General features: G+C 40.0%; 2 protein-coding genes across 2 annotated transcripts in view; one reads left to right on the top strand and one right to left on the bottom strand.

Annotated features, from left to right (window-relative positions):
• Positions 1-2,176: 2,176 nt before the first annotated feature.
• Positions 2,177-14,888, bottom strand: LOC124554708 (multifunctional protein ADE2-like). The gene is made up of 8 exons (XM_047128347.1): positions 14,737-14,888; positions 11,077-11,277; positions 10,461-10,639; positions 9,461-9,665; positions 8,852-9,048; positions 8,605-8,755; positions 8,356-8,514; positions 2,177-2,764 (listed from the first exon to the last, which is right to left on the bottom strand). The coding sequence occupies exons 1-8, from the start codon at positions 14,747-14,749 to the stop codon at positions 2,595-2,597; spliced, it is 1,275 nt and encodes a 424-aa protein (XP_046984303.1). The 5' UTR covers positions 14,750-14,888; the 3' UTR covers positions 2,177-2,594.
• Positions 14,878-25,345, top strand: part of LOC124554707 (amidophosphoribosyltransferase-like) — a 254,787-nt gene continuing 244,319 nt past the window's right edge. The window contains exon 1 of the mRNA XM_047128345.1: positions 14,878-15,000. The gene's annotated coding sequence lies outside the window, so the exon portion shown is untranslated. The remainder of the gene's footprint in view (positions 15,001-25,345) is intronic.

The following is a 25,345-nucleotide window of genomic DNA, read 5'->3' as shown; positions in this document are numbered from 1 at the left end:
GTAGGATCTTTTTCCGGCCGCAGTGATGTCAGAGATTTGATGTTTTACCGGATTACTGATGTTCATGGTACTCCTGAAATGGCCGTACAGGAAAGTCCCCACTTCATCGCTACCTCGGAGATGCTGTATCCCATCGCTCATCCGCCTACTATAACACAACATTCGAACTCACTTAAATCTTGATAACCTGCCATTGTATCAGCAGTAACTGGTCTAACAATTGCACCACAAACTTGTTGCGTTATATAGGCATTGCCAACCACAGCACTGTATTCTGCCTGTTTACACATCTATGTATTTGAATACGCATGTCTATACCAGTTTCTTTGGCACTTCAGTGTATATAGACACCCCTCCAATCTGGTCCCACCTGTGGTGGGGCTATCTGTGGCCAGGCCAGAACAACATATGGTTCCTGAAGAGGGAAGGCAGTGCTTTCAGTAGATTCGTTGATTGACCGATGCTGCTTTATGAAGTAAGCCAAAATAGCCCTGATGGTACTGCAAATGGCTGAAAGTGAAGGAAAACTGCAGGTTTTATATTTCCCAAGGACATTCAGCTGTACAGTATGGCTTAATGCTTGTCTTTTGTGTCAGATGAACTGAACTCTGGCCTTTCTTTGCACGTGTTGATGCCTTACCATTTGAAGTGTCACAGAGGCAGAGGGGTGGCATCACAGGGTGCCACACTTAGCACCATTACACAAGAAGGTTGTATGCACCTTGGAGACAAATTTCAAACTTTTATATCCAATGAGACACAGTTATGGCATTTAAAAAAAAGTGATTCTTAATTGCATTGCACAGTGTAGAAATGACAGCATCATGGGATGGGTGACGTAGTGATTGATTCCAATTTCAAACTTTCAGACAGATATTCAACAAACAGAGAGAAGCTCTACTCTATATTTACACTGCAGTGGAATAGAGGAAATGATATTAATGATTAAGTTTACAATTTTTTGTTCAGAATGCCTTCTGAAAAATGACCCACACATTTTTCATAACTTGATGTTCACAAAATATAAATTGTCAAAATTGAACTAGTTCATTTTTTGCATCACAGCATCTGTTACATAGCTGTGAAGTCAATCCTTTCCCAAAGGTTTTGAAAGATGATTATCGAACTCTGTCACAAAATGAGGATTAGTTCCACTCGGGCTGCCATCAAGACTACTTGTACCATCTGTCAAGCACATGTTGACAGACATTGGAGGGATATTTAGTACATACAGGACGACTACCAGTGGAGACTTTAAGCACAGAAAAGGTTGTCAGGACTAAAGAGTAGTAAATTGCGACTGTGCAGAAAAAGCCCAGCTCAACTGACCTTGGGTATAACATCGAAAAATGAAATTATACAATATAAACCTCCTTCCCTGCTGGACGTTTACATAGTATCAAATATGCACCCTGAAAAGAATGTCACCGTCTATCACTAACCATGTGTATTCATTTGTTCACCTTCAGCACCCACAGGACACTTTTACTTTCACAAGGACACTGTACTACACTGTCACTTCCCAATTGTCATCCTAGTGAGAGTAACACTCCATGAACCACAAAACAAAACACAGAAGTTACTTCTCTGATCTGCAGTTTCACTTCTTACAAGTTTACTTAATGGCCTTTTACAGCTTCAAAGTTCATGTATTTTTCAGTCTCCTGAATTTTTATGCTTCTCTCTTCAGTATTTTATAACATGTAATTTCACTACTATTTGAATGCCTTCCATCACTGCTTGCACTTCAACAATTTCACTTTTACTGTATAACTATAAGAAACAACTGTAAATGCCTGTGTGGAAATCCATTTTGTTGTTTGGGCTGCACACGTCGATGGACTTCAAGCAGTGAACTGTGGCAAGATTTCATAACATAACTGATGTCTGAACAAAAATTTAGTTTCCATTAGTTTCTGCCCCAGCCTGCACAACTGTCAAAATAAATACCGATTTTTAACCTGCTGCCTGCTAACTTACTTTGAGTTACCCTCATAACATACAACAACCACTGACTTCTGATATTCTTTCCCATATTTACCAAATGGAACCACTATAATCATATGGAAGGTAGTGTATTACTATGGTTTGTTCAAAATTATTGGGAAATTTAAAGAAAGATGGTTGATGTTAGGTACAGAGGAAGTGATATTTTCTTATCAAATGGCATAAAGAGTTACTTTTTAATATATTTTATTAAATGAAATTAGTGAAAATTTTTTTATAAGCTATCAGTCAACAAATTATATAGACAATTTACGAATTACTTGCTATACTGGAATATGAAAATATACCATCATCATTGGCAATTTCTTATATGGCACATAAAACTTGAAATAAAGTGCACAGAAGCATAAAAACAGTATGCAAAGGAACAAGTTATTCAAAGACTATTGAATAATACAGCTCATTTACTTTCTGGAGCATTGCTATGTATGATTTTATAAAAATATCTATTGAAATACAAATTACAGTACATCTAATGGAAGACTGACAATCACTGCCATTAAAATGTTCCCAAATCAATGGTCCCAATTAGTAGTTGCATGGCATCACCTTTAAACTGAGAGCAGACTGTTTCCAAATGCTACATATCATTGCACATTGAGATTTCTCATCTTTTTATCTGCAACTTTCAGATTGATGAAGTTCTGCAGCTTCTTCACTCTAAGACGTGACCACACAACATAGTCACACAAACCGTGAATCTGAGCTGCGGCCAAGGCAGCAGCTTCAGGATACACCACAGTTGTGCACCCTAAGCCTGTAAGAGATACACAACAAACAATTGTTTACAATAGCTACATCAGTATGTAAAAAACAAAAAAATAAATCACACATGTTTTAAAAGGCTTTACAGAAAATAATGATGCATAATGTGGATTAGAAAAAAAAATTTTGTGCTGTAATTTTTTAACACAATGTTCTGCAAACAGGATGTGTCTGAAGAATAGCATTATGATGCAGTCAACGGAAAGGGTTGTGCAAGTTTTATTGGAACATTTTGGTTCTGTCATTGATAAGGCATAACAATATTTCTAACTGTATTAAAGAACAATTGCAAGGCATGTGTCATGATGCTCCATCCAAGTACTAAGAAATGACAACAGTCGGTACAGAAATGGGTTGCTCAGTGTATATGATTGGGCCTGTCCTGTGGATAAATTTCACATGTGAAACAAGAATAAATGAGTAACAGAATGCATGTTTAGCACTGACCTACGAAAGAGCCATCAAGAGGAAACTTCGTACCTGTTACTAAGCTGTTGGCTCAGAATAATGCTATTCTGTGTGTGTTACTGCTCTGTATGTGAATGATTACAGGTCATATTAGTAAAATAAATGCACAATGAGTGTCCACAACAATAATGATCTTTACATACTACTTAAGTCCAAATCAATTACAGATTTTTTATTATAATATTTCATGTTCTATGTCTTGTCAGCTTTGGACACTGTAATTATTAACTACAGTAATATAAAAAATGACATATGCATTGCCAGCTAATGAAAGTGACACCTCACCAACCAAAATTAGAACTTCCACAAAAGTTCAGTGACATATATATAGCAAATCAACTACCACAGCATGACTGCCAATTTGGCTCGAAAGTATACACAGGTTAAAGTGTCATTCAAGAAGCAGTGTTAGTGGGATATTTTTTTTCTATCCATACATATATAAAAACCAACATAATAAGTGTTAAAGACTACAGAAACTGCCAGTTAAATCATGAAGTATTATTTTATAAGAGTACAGTGCTTCAGTAAGTACAATACCTCAATAATGACATGAATATTCCAAATAACAGCAACAAGTACATATGGATGTTTCAGTCAAAGAAATAACTACCTCCAATTTTGCTATTTTTCAGTTGTGTTGATATACAGATCTATCAGGCAAAAAACAGAAAATATGCTTAAACGAGTGTTGTGCCAGTATCTGTTAACAGATTTGTGTACTTCCAGGAAGTGAAATGCCTTTGTTCAGCAATACAGTGAGCCATGTCCACCAACTGTTGAATGGGGAGGATTGTGATGCAAAGTTTCAAGTTTACAATGATTCAGGGACTGATGTGGAAGTAAGCAAGCACAAGCAAGCAAGTAAGTAAGTAAGTACATAAGTAAAGAAACAACAGTCCACACACATTTGTGTATCTCAAGTTTTAAGTTAATATTTATGTGTACTGGTATACGAGGGTTGCTTAAGCACGTAGTTTCATATTCAGATAATCCATATTTAGAATTTTGCAGGGAAAGATAGCATTGGAAATGCAAAGAATGAATCTTTTTCAGAAATTCTTTCACATATTCCAACAGTTGTTGGAAACAAAACAGGAATGTAAGAACTGCCATTGCAGGATGTTATCTTGTTAGTACAGGGAACAAGAAGTCCGAGCAAGCAAGTGACGATTTTTCTGTCACTGAAAAAGCACACCACAAGCATGATAATTATGTACCTGAACACTGGATGGAATTTGTGTAAAAATCTCATTTCAGGTGATGTGAATGCAGATAAATGACAGTGTCATACACTGAATGGGTCAAAGTCTTTACTGTTTACTGAAAGTATGCTACCAATGCGCAAGAAGTAAAATGGCTGTAATTTAAGGGGATTCATAATAATAGTTTATCAATCATCTGTACTAGAGTTTTAGATCTTTATTTCTGCTACACACCTTTGTGCAAAAGCTCCAGAATACAAATCATAAATAACAATCTAAAAACCAGACTTTTATTCATAATATGTATGTTCCATTCCAATACTAGCGAAATTCAAATACTCTGTAGGTGGCACTGAAGTCAGGAAAAGAGTCGCCTTGAATAGACAACTGACAACAGGGAGCATGAAGATTTCTGGGGCCAGTCAAATGTGCAGCTTCACTCAATGAGAGCAGTGAGGCTCGCACAGCCACATTAGGTTATAACAATGTGCTGGCCACAGTACCCTCCTATGGCAGGGCCCCAGTACCGACCCCTTACAGGGTAAGAGTCTTTGCCTGCAGATTCCTTTCAGGCCACTGACATGCTACTCCACACCTTCGTGCAATGTAGGCTGAGCACAACCACTGCTAGGCAGCACCAGGAAGGAGACAAAATGAATGTAAAACTCTTGCTAATAAATTACTTAACTGAATGGTGTCTCATTAACACCCCAACACTCCACAGGACTCCACTATCACACTGTCCTACAATTATGTAGGAGGCTGCATCTAAGAGGGCTCACACAAATTTCGCATCTGCAAGTGGTCTCCTGATTCCCTGGTGCCTACATTTCTTTCAATGAAGTTTGTTAAGTGGACATAGTTACTTTTTCTCAAAATCTCAGTTACTATAAATAAGAATACAAAACAAACCACTGGAATGCAAATGTCTGTAACTAATTTCCCTATGTTAATTATGTATATTTTCATGTGTGCTATTTGTATTATTTGCAGTAAAGAAAGGAAAGCCTGTAAGTATGCTTTTCTCCAAAATTAGAATTTGTATATGGCACACCGAAGTGTCCATCTAAGGACTACATAAATATAAAATCTTTTTCATTAGAGATAGTCTTTTTGCATCCATCTATTTTTCACTTGAGAAAAAGAGACCTATGCCACATGTCATTCCCATTAATTAATTACTTTTTCATCCGAAGAAAGAATTTTACATAATACATCTGAACATACAAACTACTGTATCTGGAAAACAGGTTGTTAAGCATATCTTCACACCAGCTGTTCTTCTCTTCTCAATACTTGAACGGAATATCATGACACATGCCTTATAATTGTTCTGCAATGCTATTTGAATATTTTGGTTCCAATGGTTATGGATTCAACACTTGATACTTGTTCAGTGAAATAAAGAAATATTCAGTGTACCTATACTTCACCACTATCCACATCACAATGAATTTCTTACAAGAATGACACTTTGAACTGTAATGAAGATTACATTTTAGTATCAATCAATGCATAATGTTACAAAGTCTTATATGCTTATTACACAGCTCCTACTAACTGGTCTCATTCTCCCGTGGGTCTCATAGCAGCTTCCATTCTATGTATCCTTTATTACCCTTTCGTATTTGTCACACACACAATCCAGGCACTTCAAATGTAAAAGCTCATCAATCTAATCAAAAAATTAACATCACAAAGTAGAAGTTCCATATGAATGACATATTACTCATATTATACAGACTGTGCAAAGCTTATTATCATAAACACAATGTGACACACCTCTAGCTAGAATCACTTATCTGACCATACGTATGTCGTGTCATCTTGGGGAAATATCAAACTAAGTTACTTCCACCTGTTGCAATTGGTCGAGAGATGTTGGCAAAGCAGACTGGACCTGATGCCATCACATCATTCTCTCCACCAATCCAACCCTCCAATTAACTAACATAGCAGCAGGTGAGCTAATGACAGTATCAGAGCGCACTGTGTAATGCACGAGATGTATGCACATGTATTGTTCTACTGGAAGAGCATTTCACCCCAAGCATTGTGGTGTTGAGTGTACCCTGTACTGTTCACTTGTCCCTTTAAAAACAGCGGAGGTGTATGATCATTGTAAGCTATAGCTCAACATAATGCATGTGACTTCCACCAAACAGTTCCTGCTACACATGGTGACCACCCACAAAGCAACACTGACTCCTAAATTGTGCAGCAGTCACTGTGCTATCAGCTACGGCTTCTCATCTTATGTAGCAGCGTGAGTTTGAACTGGTATGCTGCTGCCATCATCATGAACCAAGATGAGCGTGTGGCTAACTGGACCACCGACAGCAGCAGTTACATACCCCAGTCAACTTATATCTACCGCAACGGGCAATGCTTTGTGAGGAACAACTGTTATTGAATTCACAATAAGACCTTAATGAAACTCCAACTGCATGGATTCTATTCCCTGACACTATCCAGGGAGGTAGGGAATGAATGCCTACAATGTTTACTAACTTACACCTTAATGCTCAAAACAAGGCCAGTTTTATTACCCTCCCATGATATTACAGCACTTTGCTTCATGTAGCAGCTATTAGAAACATGTGGTGACATTACAGTAAACAATTACAGTCATAACTAAGGAAAACACATCACACTGTGATTGTTTAAGACAGAGCAGAGATGCTATCAAGTGGTTCAGTGAGTCCTCATGAAACTTCTCAAAAACTCATGATAAGGTGACCACAGTGCCCTCACTCTCAGATCCAATAATATTTTGGTTGACTAAAATCTTGTTAAATTAAGTTTTCATGGGCTCAGTATATTCATGCTCCTGATATAGCTCCTGCTCAATTAACACCACAGCACAATGTTTCGCATCATTGCCTTCACTGCCCTCTTCCAGTGTACCATGCATGTAGAGCGGCACAGAGAAAGAAAAATATTTTAAGATGATTGTAACAGCCCTGGAGCAGTGGCTGAAGTGGGTAAAAGGTGTCAAACTGTATAGCAATAACAAATGTTTAGTCACTGTGGAGCAGTGCAGAGCGGGCAGTGTTTGTGCTTATAATTTATCAACAAAGTGACAATTTGGAAACTGCGCAACAAGAATTTCAGTACTGCTATCACATCCTGCCCGGAGATGAATAGCTTAAAGTATACTCTTACCAAATTCAATTTTATCCATACAATCTTCAGATTGTGCAAGACCTGAATCCTAATGGCTGTGTCCCGTGTCTGCAATTTTGTGAACAATTGTTAGTTAAAGACTGTAATGATGTAAACTTAATTCAGAATCCTTGTATGCCTCATGGAACCAATTTTCATGTATGTGGTTACGTGAATGAGCGGATTTTGTTACTGGGCTAAAAGAAACAATGTTCAGATTAATCAGCATCAATTACACAGTACCGAAGTTACCGTATTGTGTGCCGTGTTGTGGAAATGATAGGTCCCTTCTTTTCTGTCACTGACATCTGAATGTTAGAGATTTTTCTCTCCAAGATTACATACATTTCCAGAGCTTGATTTTCTGCACATTGAAGTGGATGGTGTTACCTACACATTGATAGCCATCTGGCAGCAGCAAAACGTATGTTCAGGAATACCTTAATTTCAAAGACTGCTAACATTGCCTTGCCACCATAGTCTCCAAATCTTTCAGTCTGTGACTTCTTTTTACTGGGACATTCTTAAAAATATTGCATACCAGATTAAACCAAGAACTTTCTAAGCTGAGCACACTAATTGAAGAGGAAACACCAAATACACCATGTGACACATTGCACTGTGCTATGCAAAACCTATATCAATGACTTACTAGATGAATGTTGCAAAATGGACAGCATCTGCCTGTGTAATGTTTCTTTTATGTACAGAAATTAATTGACAATCTTTTTGTTTTGATACTTACCCGATGGTATATTTAATGAAGACCAAATGTCCTGTGCGACATTATCTGCTCTCACAGGTGGGCAATTGATAACTGGGAAAGATGTGTTTCCTGAAAGAACAGGTCCAAGACCATTGCTTCGCCCAGCAACGGCAATGAATACTACTTTCTGGCCACAACCTGCAGTTGTCAAGAAATACATGTACATTATATATATGTCCACTACTACAACCTTTTTTATGAAATATTATTTCATCACAATAAAGATACCTTCATAAAATGCAGTTATTTTAAGAGCTTCATCTGTGTTCTTATGTGCAGACGTTACTCTCATTTCACATGGAATACCCATAGCTTTCAAGTTGTCTGCAATAACTGAAGAATGTTTTTCATCTGCTGGAGAGCCCATAAGTATAACGACCTGTTTTGGGAAGTAAGAAAAGACATTAGTGAATGAACGTAAGATCACAATTAAAATGCTTATATTACAATAAAATGCTGTTTATCATTAGCTTACCAAACACTTTGGAACTGGTATTATAGTTTCTAACTGCTCAGCAACCCAGATGAAATTTCTCTTAACTGTAGCAAGATCCTCATCTGTAACCTTACTCAGATTTCGATACACCTGCTTATCCTTCATCAGGCGTTTGTCTCCTGAGGGCCACAGTCTCCAAGAGTCACTATCAATTACATCTGATATTAAAATCTGCCCTGCAAAACAGAACAAAAGAAAGCTGCACAAACTTCTCCTCATAATAATAATAAAACAATTACAACAATATGCAAGGTAAACTGTTATTCTTTTAGTGCATGGAAATATCCAGATATCTAATTACAGGTGGATAAGATGGAAACCTAACTAATAATTGCCTCATTTTGCATTTATCATGGTCATATCACACTGTGCACCATATATTCCTGATCACATCTGCCTCTCGGTCCACATTTAAAATACTTAATTTATATCTGAAAAGTGCTAATAATATTAACTAGTTTCACAATGCAATGTTATCATTATATTCTGTAATATGTTTCTGTAACAGCATCACACAAAAATCTGCATGCATAGGGCACAGAACTTCATTTTATTTATGTAAATGAGAAATGTTGAAATGTTTCTTACCAGAGGAATCAATTCCAAATTCTATTTTCATATCTATGAGAGCACAATCTTTTTCAGCCCATGCTTTTTCTAAAACTTCAAAGACAACAACAGTTGTTTTGCGCATTATATCAACCTCATCCTGGCCAATCACTACACCATTTAAGTTGAAGTTTGCTGATATTATCTGTTCTTCTGACCACTGTGGATCATGATTAGCATCATCCTGCAGAAAAGAAAATGACAAATCACAGATCATCAGAAAGAAGTTCTAAGTAATAATATATATTATATAAATCAACATTTACGATATACTGAACTCTAATTCGGCATTCAGTAGTCCACCACCTTATTTATCTCACCCACATCTGGCATCTCGTCCAACAAGCAGAAATGATGTGTACAACAATGAACCATTTAGTGCTATAATGATGTTAATTACAATGTTAAACAATCCTATACATCTGAGAAAAAGGCAAAACTGAAGAAGAATATGTTATTAAGTGGCCAAATGGAGAAAAGTGATGAAGAAATAATTGAAAGTGTGCAGAAAAATAATGATAAATGTGAAGAGAAAATAGAAGAGAGAACATGAAGATTTCTCACACTGCTTGTGCTGAAGCTGCAGACACCTTCCTGGAGTATATTATGCAACAACCAGATACATGGAGTACTGATGCAATGCTTGTAAAGCGGATGCGTGCTGGCATCACCTGTCCTCATTGCAACAACTAAAAATTGGGGACACGTTTGTGGTGAGCAATCAACAGGACTCTTTATGTACACACCCAAGAACTATGTTTTCTATGAAAATTAATGTATCTTTAGATTTAATAATGTATAGTGCCTATATATTTAAATTAAATTTGACACACTCTAAGTGATCTGGCAGCCATACGTGCAAAAAATGGCCAGATTTGCAAGACTCCTGTGTACATCATTTACAAGTACTCAGTCTCATTTTCAACTGAAATTAGAACACTGTCCCAATATATCAATTTATAAGTAAACAACAGCTAACCTTGTAAAAGGTTTCTTGCAGAGGTGGGTTAAAGCGATACCCTTCAGGAACTCCAGGATGCCTCTTCAAAAATGAACCTGTTGCTAATCTTCGCGTTACCCATTCAATTGGCACCATTTCACACTTCTTAGCAATGAATGCCTTCTCACCCGCATGCTTCACAAATGAAGTTTTTAGCCCTGTAAAAATTAAATCAAATTTTACTGACATACACTCACTATGTATTTACACTCAAACTGCTAAATTTTGCCATTGGTGACTTCACCTTTTCTTGCAAAATGGCTCCGAGCACTATGGGACTTAACTTCTGTGGTCATCAGTCCCCTAGAACTTAGAACTGCTTAAACCTAACTAACCTAAAGACATCACACACATCCATGCCCGAGGCAGGGTTCGAACCTGCGACCGTAGCGGTCACGCGGTTCCAGACTGAAGTGCCAAGAACCGCACGGCCACACCGGCCGGCCCTTTTCTTGCAGCCTTCCTTAGTGTACTGGACCAATATTTAAACAAACATAACTGCTTAAAGGTATGGAACACAGCATATGCTAACTTTATACAACAAAACACCACAATTGGCACTTCCATGCAAAAGCTAAGTGGTCATATCACCTACCAACTGAATTGAGTAGCTCAAAAACTTTGCAGTTCGTTCTGTTTGATACGGCTGCTTTACCCTCCAAGTCATGAGCTTTCACACCATCTCCTGCTGTGATTCGATCTTTACTTTCAACATAAACCAGATCAGGCGAGTCTTCTAGAGCCCACACTTTCTTAGTCTTTCCTTCAATCACAAGTTTACCCAACTTGTAGTTTCCTGGAAAAAAAGAAAGGAAAGACAAGATGAATCTTCAATAATGAACACTGCAAAATACGTACACAAGGAAGAATAAGAGTTAGTAGTGATGACTATCATGTTGAGCCTCTGAAAGCAATGAAATGTAATACGTAGATTCGAGTGACTGTCTATGGATAAAATGCCATCTACTCTATAGGATTAGTTGTTGATCAGTGGTAGAAGTACAAGGAAAGAAGGAAACACAAGCTATGATTACAAAATGAGAAAGGAAATCAGCTGTGTCGTCCTCAAAGCAATCATCCCAGCATTTGCCTGGAGCAATTTAGGGAAATCATGTCAAACCTAAAGCTGGATGGCAGGACAGGGATTTGAACAGTGTCCTCTCAGATGTGAATCCAGTACACTAACCACTAATACTTCGCTAGGTTGGCAATAATTACTATGGACAACTGAATATCTTGAAAGAGTGCAGGGGCAGTTCAACAAAACCTGACGTTTTAATCTCACAGAACGGGCATATGATTAGTGAAACTGAACAGTTCAAATTCCTAGGTGTTCGGATAGATAGTAAGCTGTCGCGGAAAGCCCACGTTCAGGATCTTGTTCAAAGACTTAATACTGCCATTTTCACTGATCGAATGGTATCGAAAGTGAGTGATATTTCGACACGTAAATTAGTCTACTTTGCTTATTTTCATTCACTTATGTCGTATGGTGTTATGTTTTGGGGTAACTCTTCCCATTCTAGAAGGATATTTTTGGCTCAGAAACGGGCGGTTTGGGCAATAAGTGGTGTGAGTTCACGAACCTCTTGTCGACCTCTTTTTACGAGTCTGGGTATTTTGACATTGGCCTCTCAATATGTATATTCCTTATTGTCGTTTCTTGTTACCAATATTAGTTTATTTCCAACAATTAGCAGCTTTCACTCAGTTAATACTCGGCAGAAATCAAACCTCCATTTGGATCGGACTTCCTTAACTCTTGTGCAAAAAGGTATGTAGTATACCGCTGCATCCATTTTCAATAAGCTGCCACACGAATTAAAAAATCTTAGCAGTAATCCACGCGCTTTCAAATCAAAACTGAAGAGTTTACTCATGGGTCACTCCTATTCTGTCGAGGAGTTCCTTGAAAAATTAAGATGATTCTCATTGTATTGCTGATAGCGTTTGCTTAAACTTATGGACCGATTTTCTTTCAGGTTCATGAACATTTATTTTTATCTGTTATTACTTTTTATGTTGTAAGTTCATTAAGTTCATGTACTGACACGTTCCATGACCTTGGAGATTTGCTCCTCAATTTGGTCCTATGGAACTTGACATTTAAATAAATAAAAAAAATAAATTACTGGGGAACAACGACTTACTACATTACGATAATGAAAGAAAGAAATTACACTGACACTGTATTTAAACTATCCTTTGTATCACGGCATTTGAGATTTGAGGTTTTATGTGCTGAGCATGTTATGGCTACAACCCCCCCCCCCCCCTCCCCCTTTACCACCCATCTTTAATGGTTACAACAAACATGAATAATGAAACTTATTGGAGTAGTCACTTATTTGTCATCAGCGTGAAGTGATCTTCCCTCATCACTGTATGGATGAAATATATAGGGGTAATAAGAAGTGGATGGAAATCCTCTGCACTGCAAAAAAGATGTCTTACTTGAAGGTATATGAATGTGTACTGTTGTTAGACAGCCCAATATTCTTAGTGTATTATTTTCCATCACAATTTGCAGATTCCCCTGTCTAGATGTGTGTGAGATATTTCATTCCAACCCGAGTTAAGTGTACTCTTGTGTATCAAACAATTAATACAGCAATATTATGACACTATTGTTTCTTAATTATATGGAAGTCTACCTAATGACAAATCGTAAGTGAAAGATCACATACTGTAAGTGATACCGTTTCAAAGAAGCCAGAAATACTCCTTGCTGCACCCCCCCCCCCCCTCCCCTTCTACATTCAGTAACAGTCACTTAACCAGCTTTCTTCTGAATTTGCTTTAGGTGTTAACTTTTGTGACCCTTACAGCTAATACGGTGTACTGTCTTCCCTCCTCCTGTGTGTGACCCCCTTTCCTTTTTCCACACAGTCACTGTATTTTTGATGGTAGTTACAAGTATATATTGGTTTGTGTGTTTCTACTACGATCCAATATTTGCTGCATTTGTTGTGCTACCACCTCTATAACCTAGGTAGGTTAAATCACTTTCTGCAAATAAAAAAAAAAAAAATAAAAATAAAAAAAGAGGAAAGAAAGCAAGTGCAGAATTTTTTAAATATATGTTCGATGCTTTTTGAGGTATAGACGACTTGGCCCGGCGCCTAGTCAAATGACACACAAAACTTGTCTAACATCAGACCTGATTTGTTAATGGGGTTATTATTGTCTATAGATCACTACCTACAGGCAAAGTACCTGTGACAAACTATCACATTAGGTCAGGTCTAACCAATTAGCTTTCTGAACACTTGACTGATCACTAATGCATCCAATTCTACATTAACAGCATTTTAATTTATAATTATGCTGGTCTTCAAATTTGCCATAATATTTTTTATCGCACCACAGCTAAAACCAGCTAAGAACATGCACAGCCACACTATGTGCCTATCTTACTGAGGTCGGTATTTTGGAAGTAATAAGGCATGCATGCAAAAAGTTTATCTTAAAGCTGTAATCAGACAGCAACAACAAGATCTTATTATTGAAATATTCATGTTCATAGAGCGGAGTATTTGTTATTAGCTCTTCTGCTCTCCAATTTTTATAGTTTAAAAATGGTGCAAAATGTTTCAAGAAACAAGTTCTCTTTGGCTGAGAACTAGAGTTTACTACTACTACTACTACTACAACAAGAATAGTCAGTATAAAATGCCCTATATTTTAGAGGGGTCACTGTCCCCGAAAATACCTTTATTTGTGGGCACATATAACGATATTACAATCTTACAGTGCTGCACACATTAAAAACAAAATGCACATTTGAAAAGTAAATCTTTAAGAATGTAAAATGATTTCTTTTACAGCCAAACAAACTTTCACTGCCCGTTTGAAAACATGAAAATAAAAGAAACCGAGCAGTGAATTAAAATAATTCTTACAGCTGTGTCACATGTTCTGTTTGCCTTACTCTGCGCCTTATAAGCTGCCGTTGTCGACGCACTCCCAGTCTTTCTAATTAAGACCCTAAATGTAGATTCCTATAACGGACTAGTTTAAAGTAAAGTGTATCAATCCTCTGGTGATAAGAAATTTAACCCACGTACACGCAAGTTTCTCCGTACGATAATTAGTATAAAGGACAACAGCGATTAATAGTGCGACAAAATATGCGTCTAATTTAAAGAATAGTATTTTGAATACTTCAGTACATGTTACTCTGTTTACAAACATGCAGCTGTAATGGCGAACATGTGCTCTGTAACCATAAGTGCGCGGAATAGTTTAACTTTACCTTCTCCAGCCATTGCTGTAATAGTATTTCAGCCCACAGCCTCAGACACCACCGCACACCAAACTAACCGGGAATGGCAGCAAATCTTCAGCAGCTGCTGTACTCGTTTGGCGCTCAAAGTTTCCTCCCCCACCAGAAGCCAGTCACGTGGTACCGATACTCCAACTAATAGTAGCCGGGTCTCAGGATGCAGTGAGTTCTTTGCAACGCACGTGGTGTGTTTGTTTCGTCTCGTGAATTTCCGAGGAACCGCGCGTGTTAAAGGTAAGAAACTTTCATTTCCGAAAGTACTTCAATTTTCAAACATTGTCACCTGGTAAAGACGTCGTTAATGTATGGAAAAACCACACAACAGCTTCACCAATCACTGAAAGTTGACGTCGGAGCTGTGTTTATACTGTGAAGTGTGAACGCTAGCCGGCGTCAACCACCTGTTCCGAGTGAAATAAAGAGCTTGTTGCTCACTGCAAATTGCAGATTTCGCTGAACTATAATCATGTAATGGAAAAAACTTGCGTAAAGGGATCCGCATGGATTCCGTTATGTTGTTATTTGCTGTTCTTACAAAAAAAAAAAAAAAAAAAAAAAAAAGTGCTTAAAGTTTTGTCTTTCGGTTTTTCCCAGGGAAAAAAATAGGAACATGAGTAGTTTTGTAAACTATGCCCAATAAATTAGAGTTGGGCGTTCGCTAAAAAAATCGTGAACAGTTTTCAAAATATTAAAACTGTGCAGAATCTCCTGGACTTCTTTCACAGCGAGTTCAAAGAAATTTTAACAGTTTGATTGAATTGTAAACCCATTTATATTCATCGTTACAAAAATGGAGAAATTGCTACAGCAGTCACATCTTTTCTTTCTTTTTTTCCTGTGGCATAATGTAAACACATCCCGTACTTATATAATTTTGTAGCCGGCTTGAATAGCTGAGACTGATCATTTTGCAGTGGACAATGAATGGAGGAGAAAGGGACATTGACCACTGCAAAACTGTATCATTCCAATCAATACTCAGATATCAAATTTAACTTTCGCTTGAACTAGGCGTAAAGCCTAATCCGCATAGAAACTGAAGCGTCATTGGAGGGAAAAAAATTAATTGCACACGGATGAAAACAGCCGTTTAAATGGGCTGAAAACTCAAAGTCCTGTTCTTTTAATGGATTCATGAAGAAGTCCGTAAAAAGTATTCTTGGGAGGTATTTGGGACTTTGGACTCTGAAGTTAACAATTTCGCCACCCGCGCGAATGATTTTCGTTTTCTGTGTACCGCGGAATGACACTTTTCAGCGTAGCTGACGTTATGATAAAGCACTTGCCTTTGGTTTTGCAGAAGAAAGCACTGCTGACAGCGGCAGAGTATTCGAAATCGACGAATATATTAATGGTCTGAACACACAAGATTTTTTTCAGGAAGTTTGTTGTTTCATTAATTACTGCGTTCCGGGAGTCTATATGGCTTCGCGAAATCCACAAATGTTTGGTGATAACATAAGAATGATTCTTATGAAAAGGACTTAGAGGATGTGACAAGGAAATTGATGCGAAAGACACTTCCGTTGGAGCTAGGATGCTGCTTATGTGTATGTCATGGTGAACTTCATAGTGTCCCAAATGGAAACTACACGTTAGATCACAATCGATGGACCAGACTTTGTTTTTCATTTACTGCGCGATAGCCGCAATGGAAAGACGTAATTCGTTGCTTTTCGAAGTCTTGTGTGTATAACGGTTGATGTAAACTTAGTAGCATTTTTCTGATAGTAGGCCTATACTTCACATGTTTTGTGAAGGATGAAAAGACAGTATAGTGCCGCAGCGAGTCCTCAAACAATTTTCGGTACCTACTGTAATTTCACTTTAGGAAGTAACCATAGGGAAACTTTTGGTACTTGCCCCAGATAATTAGCAGGCTGGACGCTAATAGTATTTCCTTAATCTTATCATTATACAAAATTTAATGGACATTACAGAACCGCGATCTTTTGTCTTAGGTGCGCTTAGATTCAGCTGGCATGTTACATCGGATGCGATAAACATAATTATTTATTGTTTGTCTCCAAGCACCAGTATTAGTTCTTCATAGTTTGGAGTTAATCGTTGTTCTTTGCCACAATCAATCACTAGACAGGTAATGCTTTATAATTTCTTTAGAATAGTGAGAACGCTCTCTGAAAGCGGGCTAATTCATGTTTTCCTTACTTTGTTTTCAGTGCCCGTCGGCTAAACAGTTCTAAAGCTTGAATTGGGTGTCCTTGACGTAATGAAGTCGCTATGCGAGTGCACTGTAAATAGGCATGCCTAAGAGATGGAAAAGTAAACAAAAAAAGGTGAACGGATTGACGAGAAAAGCAACATTGCAACATTTACCGGCGATCTTTATCCCGAAAATTATCGATCTGATGGGGTCAATATTCTACAAAATTGTTTCTTTTATAGCGGTGATATGTGCAACACCGTAAATGTGCTTGAATTCTGGAGGAATTGTAAGCTGCACTGCTTGGTGCGTGATTGTATCTTACGAAACATTTAGTTGATGTGAATGTTGGCAACTGGTTTGTAATGCAGAGAAGTACAACCTATGGGCCCTCAAATAAAAATATAGAAAAAATGCCTTTGTTTTAGTATTGTGGTGCAGCACCTCTTAAACCGTAGGAGACGTTGACGTAATTATTTTGTATGTGCTTATTTGGCACCTTGCAAACACCACACTTCCCCGCCTCAAGCTCCCAGTGGCTTCCCGACTAACGCTTGGCACTTCTGATGAAAAAATCGCAAGTATTTTTAAAAGAATTGCAAACGAAAGTTTGACGGTTTGAAGTGAGTTCGATTTCGTGGGAAAGTTATTCCAAATGTCATTTCGTCGAGTCCAGGACCCACGAAATTTTTACGCCCTTTCCCTCTTAATTAAAAAGTTTCTCTGTTAAGGCCAGCGCCACAGGTTCAGCCTAGGGTTCTGTTGTGGTCATCAGTCTGAAGACTGGTTTGATGCAGTTCTCCGTGCTACCTTGTGCAAGCATCCACTTGTACCTGTTTACTGAATTCATCCTTCCATTACCACTGCCAAACTGACAATTCCTTGATGCCCCAGGATGTGTCCTGTCAACCGTTCCGCTCTTTCAGTCAAGTTATGCCACAATTTTTTCTCCCCAGTTCTGTTCCGTACATTCTTATTAGTCACACGATCTAGCCACCTAATCTTTAGCATTCTTCTATGCACCACACTTCAAAAGCTCTTATTCTTTGCTTGTCTTAATTGCCTCATCCACGTTTCACTTCCGTACAAACACTTTCAGAATATTCTTCCAGGGTTGTGTACTATGTGTCCCAGGAGGAGTAGCCAATCTTCAGAGATACAACAGGAACGATCGTTCGAAGGAAAAAGTCTAGTAAACGTGGGCTCTAAAGTGCATACCGTAAGAGCTTTGAGCACTTGTTCGTCTTCGTTATCGTGAAACACATCTCTTCTACTGAATAAGTGCTCATAGCTTTTGAGGTATGCATGTAAAGCCCATGTTTACTAAGACTTCCTTGCCTCGAACCATCGTTCCTGCAATATCCCTGAATATTAGTCATTGCCGGCCGGAGTGGCCGAGCGGTTCTAGGTGCTTCAGTTTGGAACCGCGCGACCGCTATGGTCGCAGGTTCGAATCCTGCCTCGGGCATGGATGAGTGTGGTGTCCTTAGGTTAGTTAGGTTTAAGTAGTTCTAGGGGACTGATGACCTCAGATATCAAGTCCCATAGTGCTCAGAGCCATTTGAACCAGTATTAGTCATTCCTATTAGACACCCTGTAGATCATAAACACGGCATCCTTCAAAAAACTGTCAGGCCTACAGCGAGCGAGGTAGTGTATTAGCTAAGGCACTGGGAGGATAGCTATCCAGATTTAGGTTCTCCATAGTTTCCTCTAAACCACGTACAGCGAATGCCGGAATAGCACCTTTGAAAATGACAGGGACAGTTTCCTTCCCCAATGGGAGCTTGTGCTCTGTCTCCAGTGCACTCATCGTCGACGGGGCATTAAACATTAATCTCTCTTTTCTTTTGTAAGGCTTATGTGTTTATTGAAAAGGAGAAACAAATAGTTTTCTTCGACTATAGATTTAACAAATTTTGGATTCTACCATGCCATATCTTAGAACAAAGATGCGTGGGCATATGAAATTAAACGAGCACATCAGTTCATTTGTGGGTGAAATTGCACGCTTCAGGTAACAGGTAAGTTTGTCTATAGCACGGGCTGTTTATCAAACGCTTGCGCGACTTCTGCTGGCGGCTCTTTGAAATACTATATTGGACTAATAGGATGTGCAGGCCAACGGCACTGCCGCAGTGGTAACAACGGTTCCTGTCAGAGCACCGAAGTTAAGAGCTATCGGGCTTGGCTAGCACTTGGATTGGTGACCGTCCAGGTCTGCCGAGCGCTGTTGGCAAGCAGGGTGCACTCAACCCTCTCTAGGCCAATACTGAGGGGCCACTTAATTGAAAGGTAGCGTCTCCAGTCACGAAAGCTGACAACGGCAGGGAGAACGGTGTGCTGAGCACATGTCCTTCCATATTAGCATCCAGTGACTGTCGGCTGAGAATGACACGGCAGTCGGTCGGCACCGTTGGGCCTTCCGAGGTCTGTTCGGACGCAGTTTAGTTCAGTAGGATGTACAGACTCCACCTTTGTTATAGTGACAAACTGATCTGCAGCGTAGCATAAACTTTAGGTTCGTTTTTCTCACAGTTGGTGACACCTACTTTGACTGGTTCAGCAATTTCTAATCTCGAACAGAACCCATCATGCCATTACTTGCTTCACATTTAATTCGATTTTCGTTATAAATAACTAAAATAACAAGGTAAATTCAGAAAAGTTGTATTACAAACTGTAATAAAGAAATCCCCGATAAATAATTTGCTGCAAATTACGTACGTATGCCGTACATCACCTAACGAAAAATATCTTATTTTTGAGGGGGGGGGGGGGGGTCGTGACGTAAGTCCGACAGTTTAAGTGACTGTAGTGTCAGATATCTTAACTGACTAACGCTCAGAAAACCCCTGTTAGCTGAGGTTGAGTGAATGAATGAAGATACGTAGTTAGGTAAAGTGTTTTTATTTTGTTTTTATTTTTTCCGTCTCAGTTGCATGATTATATAATTTTTGCTGCGGTGATTACCGGTTTCGGGCTGACACACCCATTCTCAATCTACTCACGTTGTTATAACCGTAGCAGGCAACACAGTTTGGTGCCAAAAGACAAGAATAGCTTGTGTACACAAAGTCAAACTGTGAGCAACAAGTACTCTCATTGACAAGTTAGACTATATGTCTACTGTTACACCTGAATAACACAAGCAAACTGACAAAAAAAAAAAAAAAAAAAATATCACATTTCCTCAGTACTGAACAGTTGCGGACCTACCATCCAGAAACAGCATGCCCCGAATCAGCTAGGTAATATTTTAATGTCCCGTCGACAAGGAAATCATTAGTGGCGAAACATACTCGTAGACTCGGATAGTACAAAGATGAGACTGGGGAAGGGAAATTGGAGATATTGCCAGGTGGTTCAATAAATACCACTTTGTCAGTCACCTTGCAGTAGTTTGCAGTTTTCATGTGTAGGAACATACTTAACGTCGGTGGTTCTCTGAAACAGGTTACGAACGACACGGTTCAGTCTAGGAGGTGGTGCCATAAAAATAAAAATGTTGCAATACGATGGAAGGCCTCCAGCTAATTGTTTTGGGCAATTACTAGCAGCCGATCCCACATACGAGCGTAAGTAACGCAAAGCGAGCAAATAGTGACAAAGCCGCTATATACATGATAACACCATCACCGATCAATCATTTGGATCGTACGCAACCGCCAAATATGTCTCCTTGAAGCACGAAAGTGCGACTGTTGCCGAACCGTGAAATATTTGGGTTATCCTCCCAGGCACTCTATTGTAGAAATACCGATTAAGATTTTCGAGAACCTACATGTTTGTGAGAATGATTATTCTAATCCTACAGATTCGCAATTAGTACACTAAGGAAGTCGGGTACAGAACTCTCGTCCGACCGATTCTATTGGATTTTTCACAGGTGATGAAAAGAAGGTCTAGAAAAGAGCTGATCGATTAGTCACGTGTTTCTTTTTTCGGTTTTGAGAGAGCGTCACAATTAAGTTCAACAAACTGGATTGAGGTACATACAATACATTGTGCGCCACGGAAACGGTCCCAAGTGCTCTTTCCGTAACCCGAAGGTTGGTTTCAACACAGCAAGTGCGTTACTAGACATAGCCGTGTTGGACGTAATATGGCGTTGCTCTCTTTCAATCCTTGAACCGACGTACCCAACCAGTTATATGGGGACCTACCATTTAATGTGGACCCGACTCGAAGTACAACTTGGCATGTTTTCACTTTAAAAAAATCCTTCCCAGAGATTAATGGATCCATAAATAATCCCGGGACAGAATGATAATTGGACCCTAAATTATTGGCTCTGTTGCCTAGCTCTTGCCAATTATAATACTTCATATATTTCTAAAGTTTTAGCGCCTCCTTCTTTACCTTCAGCCCTGCCTTTCGGTCTATATTTTTAGCGTCCTGTTCGAAATGAAATCAAATTGACTTCTACAAAAAAAATTCCCTTGTGAACTGAAACTGAGGTCCTCTTCTATAAAGTTCAGTTCTGAAAGGGGGTCACGGTTTGTTATTCTCTCCTCCCTCCCCCCTCACCAAATATAATTTGCAGTCACCCCACTCTTAACGTGCCACAGATGCCTGCGGGTTAAATAATAATAATAAAATAAACAATGTTTACTATCATGATCATATGTTGTTTAATAACAATAAAATGTATGTTAATATAATAATAATTTGTTACATCAGTGATTAACACATCGCTTTACCGTAACATCCAATAAATTGCAATTTGTCTAGGAAAACGGTGTGCCTCATGGTTCTGTCCTGAGCGTCGTCCTCTTTGCTATCGCCATTAACCCTATAATGGACTGTCTCACGCCGGCCGTCACCGGCTCCCTTTTTGTCGACGATTTTGTCATCTATAGCAGTTCGTCACGGACCTGTCTCATTGGGCGACGTCTTCAGCGATGTTTCGATCTACTTTACTCCTGGAGCATCGACAATGGCTTTCGTTTTTCCATTGACAAAACCGGTTGTATGAATTTCTGGCGACGCAATTGGTTTCTCCCACCATCTTTACACCTTGGGCCTTTTGCTCTTCCGTTCGCTGAAATTACGAAATTCCTGGGGCTCATGCTCGATAGGACACTCTATTGGTCCTCCCATGTATCGTACCTGGCAGCACGCTGTACGCGGTCCCTCAGTGTCCTACGTGTCCTCAAAGGTACTTCCTGGGGTGCTGATCGAACCACCCTCCTCCGTTTGTACCGATCCCTTGTCCGCTCGAAACTAGACTATGGTTGTTTCGTATTTGCATCTGCATTTCCATCCCTCTTACGCCGTCTCAACACTATCCACCATCGTGGCATCCGTTTGGCCACGGGCGCCTTTTAAACTAGCCTCGTTGATAGTCTGTATGCCGAAGTTGCTAAACTACCACTGACCTACTGCCGTGACATTCTCCTCAGCAGGTATGCATGCCGTTTGTCTGCTATGCGTGGCCACCCATCCTATGCCTCCTTCTTCGATGATACCTTTGATCACCAGTATGGGCCCGCCTCTGTTCTGTTACCTCCTGGAGTCCACTTTCGGCTCTTGCCCCGGCTGCTTAACTTCACACTACCTGTAACTTCCCGGTGGATGTGAACCCTTCACCACGTTGGCTTTGTGCGGCGGCCCGTATTCACCCAGGACTTCATTTGCTTCCTAAGGACATTACGCCAGCCTCGCTCTATCACCTTCAGTTTCACGTCCCTCGCATGGAACTTCGCGATAGTACACTGATGGCTCTCGGACTGACCGGGTGTGCCTTCGTAATTAGCGCTGACGTTTCGGTATCGGCTTCAGACACACTGCTCAGTTTTTACAGCAGAGCTCTTCCCCCTGTATCAGGCCACGGAGTACATCCGGCGACACAGGCTTTTCAATTGTGTCTTCTGCTCAGACACTATCGGCGCCCTTCAATGTCTCTGTGCGCACTACACCGCCCGTCCCTTAGTGTGACGGGTCCAGGAAAACTGTCACTTGCTCACTCTTGATGGAGCCACTGTGATGTTTATGTGGGCTCCTGGTCATGTCAGTCTGCCAGGAAATGAGATGAAATGAGTCTGCTGACGCTGTTGTGAAGGCTGCTGTCCTCGTACCTCAGCCCACTGGTCCCCCCCCCCCCCCCTCCCCCGGTGATCTCTGTGTTGTCGTCTGTCAGAAGGTGGTGTCACTTCGGCATCGCCATTGGTCCTCCCTTCATGGGAATAAGCTCCATATTATTAAGCCTCTCTCATCCGCTAGGGCGACCTCCTCTCTGCCCTCCCGCCGGGAGGAGGTCATTTTAAATAGGATGCGTATTGGGCACTGCCTTTTTAACCATCGCCATTTGTCAAGTGGCGCTGCCCCAACACTTCTTGCACATTGCGCCCAAGTTTTAAGTGTCCACCATTTCCTGACGGAAAGCCCAATTTTTAACCGTTTATGTTCGCGCTTGGGTTTGCGAATGATGATGACATTGGTTTATGGGGCGCTCAACTGCGCGCTTATCAGCGCCTGTACAAAGTCCCAATTTTTACACAGCCCAATTTTTGTACACAGTCCAATCTAACCACTGTCATGAATGATAATGATGGTGAAATGATGAGGATAACACAAACACCCAGTCCCCGGGCAGAGAAAAATCCTCAACCCGGCCGGGAATCGAATCCGGGACCCCGTGATCCAGAAGCAGCAACGTTATCCACTAGACCGAGTTAACGGCCGTTTTAGCGAACGACGCGCGGGCTGTCGACTGCTTTTTACCTTTTATCCGTCGTAGAAATACGGCGAAGGCGATTTAATTTTTACTTCTGGACCTCCGTTTCTCTATGGTTTATTTTATAGACCTTTCTTCACGTCCGTGTTTTTAATTGTCTTCTCTTACATCGATTGTGATTTACGTGTAGTCGTTTTTTAACTCCTCTCTGTCTTCCTGTTCTATAGTTTTGACTTGAACGCTATGACTCCAATTGTTTTTGCGCTCTAAAACAAAACAAACAAATTGAATTGCACAGATCTCTATCATTTGAGAATTATTCGTCCGAAAATTAGAAAAGTACATGTGCCACTCACACAAACAACGAGGGCATGCTGAAAAGTAGTCTCTCCGAATTTTTATGTTAAAACTCTTGAAGATTTTTAAATAAAACAAAGGTTGTTAGCATTCTACACTCTTACTCTTCGTGCCTACATACAGGGTGACCATTACTGAGCTATATGAAAAGAAATCGTCATAACTTCTGAACGGTTTGCGTTAGGACTTTCAAACTCCACGGTTGGGCGCGGGGCATGATGAGAATTAGTATGCGCATGCGTGGTTTGATTTAGCGACGAAGCCCACTTGCATTTGGATGGCGTCGTCAATAAGCAAAATTGACGTATTTGGGGGACTGAGAATCCGCATTTGACGATGTAGAAGTCTCTTCACCCTCACCGGGTGACTGTGTGGCCTGCAATGTCCAGTCACGGAATAATCAGTGCGATATTACTTGATGGCACGGTGACTATCGAACGTTACGCGAAGGTTTTGGAATATGATTTCATCCCCATTATCCAAAGCGACCCTGATTTCGACGAGATGAGGCTCATGCAAGACGGAGCTCGACCCCATCGAAGCAGGAGAGTGATGTCGTGGAGGAGCAGTTTGGGGTTCGCATTCTGGCTTTGGGGTGCTCAGAGGCCACTGGCATGGACCTCGATTGGCCGCCGTATTCTCCGGATCTGAACAACTGCGACTCCTTTTATGGGGCTGTATTAAAGACAAGGTGTACAGCAATAACCCCCAAACCACTGCTGAGCTGAAAACAGCCATTCAGGAGGCCATTGACAGCATCGATGTTCAGACACTTCAGCGGATCACGCAGAATTTCGCTATTCGTCTGCGCCACATCAGCGCCATTTATGGCAGGCACAACGAATATGACATAATTTAATTCCGAATATGTGTAGTGACATGTTGAGTAAAGTGTGTGCACGCCGTAATTTGTAACTAATGTAAGTTTTTTTTTTTTTTTCATGTAGTTCAATAATGGGCACCCAGTATTTGTAGCTCTCTACCGCTAAAGAGCTCTGATCGTATCTTGTAACTACACTGAGGTGACAAGTCATGGGATAACACATATGCACATACACAAATGGCCGTAGAATCGCGTACATAAGGTATAAAAGCACAGTGTATTGGCGGAGCTGCCATTTGTACTCAGGTGATTCATTGTGTGAAAAGATTTCCGTTGTGACTATGGCCACACGACGGGAATTAACAGACTTTGAACGTGGAATGGTGGTTGGAGCTAGATGCTTGGAGCATTCCATTCCGGATATTGTTAGGAAGTCCAGTATCCTGAGATCAACAGTGTCAAGAGTGTGCCGAGAATACCAAATTTCGGGTATTACCTCTCATAACCCAGTGGCCGACGGCCTTCACTTAAACGATCGAGAGCGGCGTTTCCGTAG

This window comes from Schistocerca americana, chromosome X (assembly GCF_021461395.2).
Source record: "Schistocerca americana isolate TAMUIC-IGC-003095 chromosome X, iqSchAmer2.1, whole genome shotgun sequence".
Classification (NCBI taxonomy): domain Eukaryota; kingdom Metazoa; phylum Arthropoda; class Insecta; order Orthoptera; family Acrididae; genus Schistocerca; species Schistocerca americana.
Note: the sequence above shows the minus strand (reverse complement) of the source record. Positions and strands in the feature narration are given on the sequence as shown.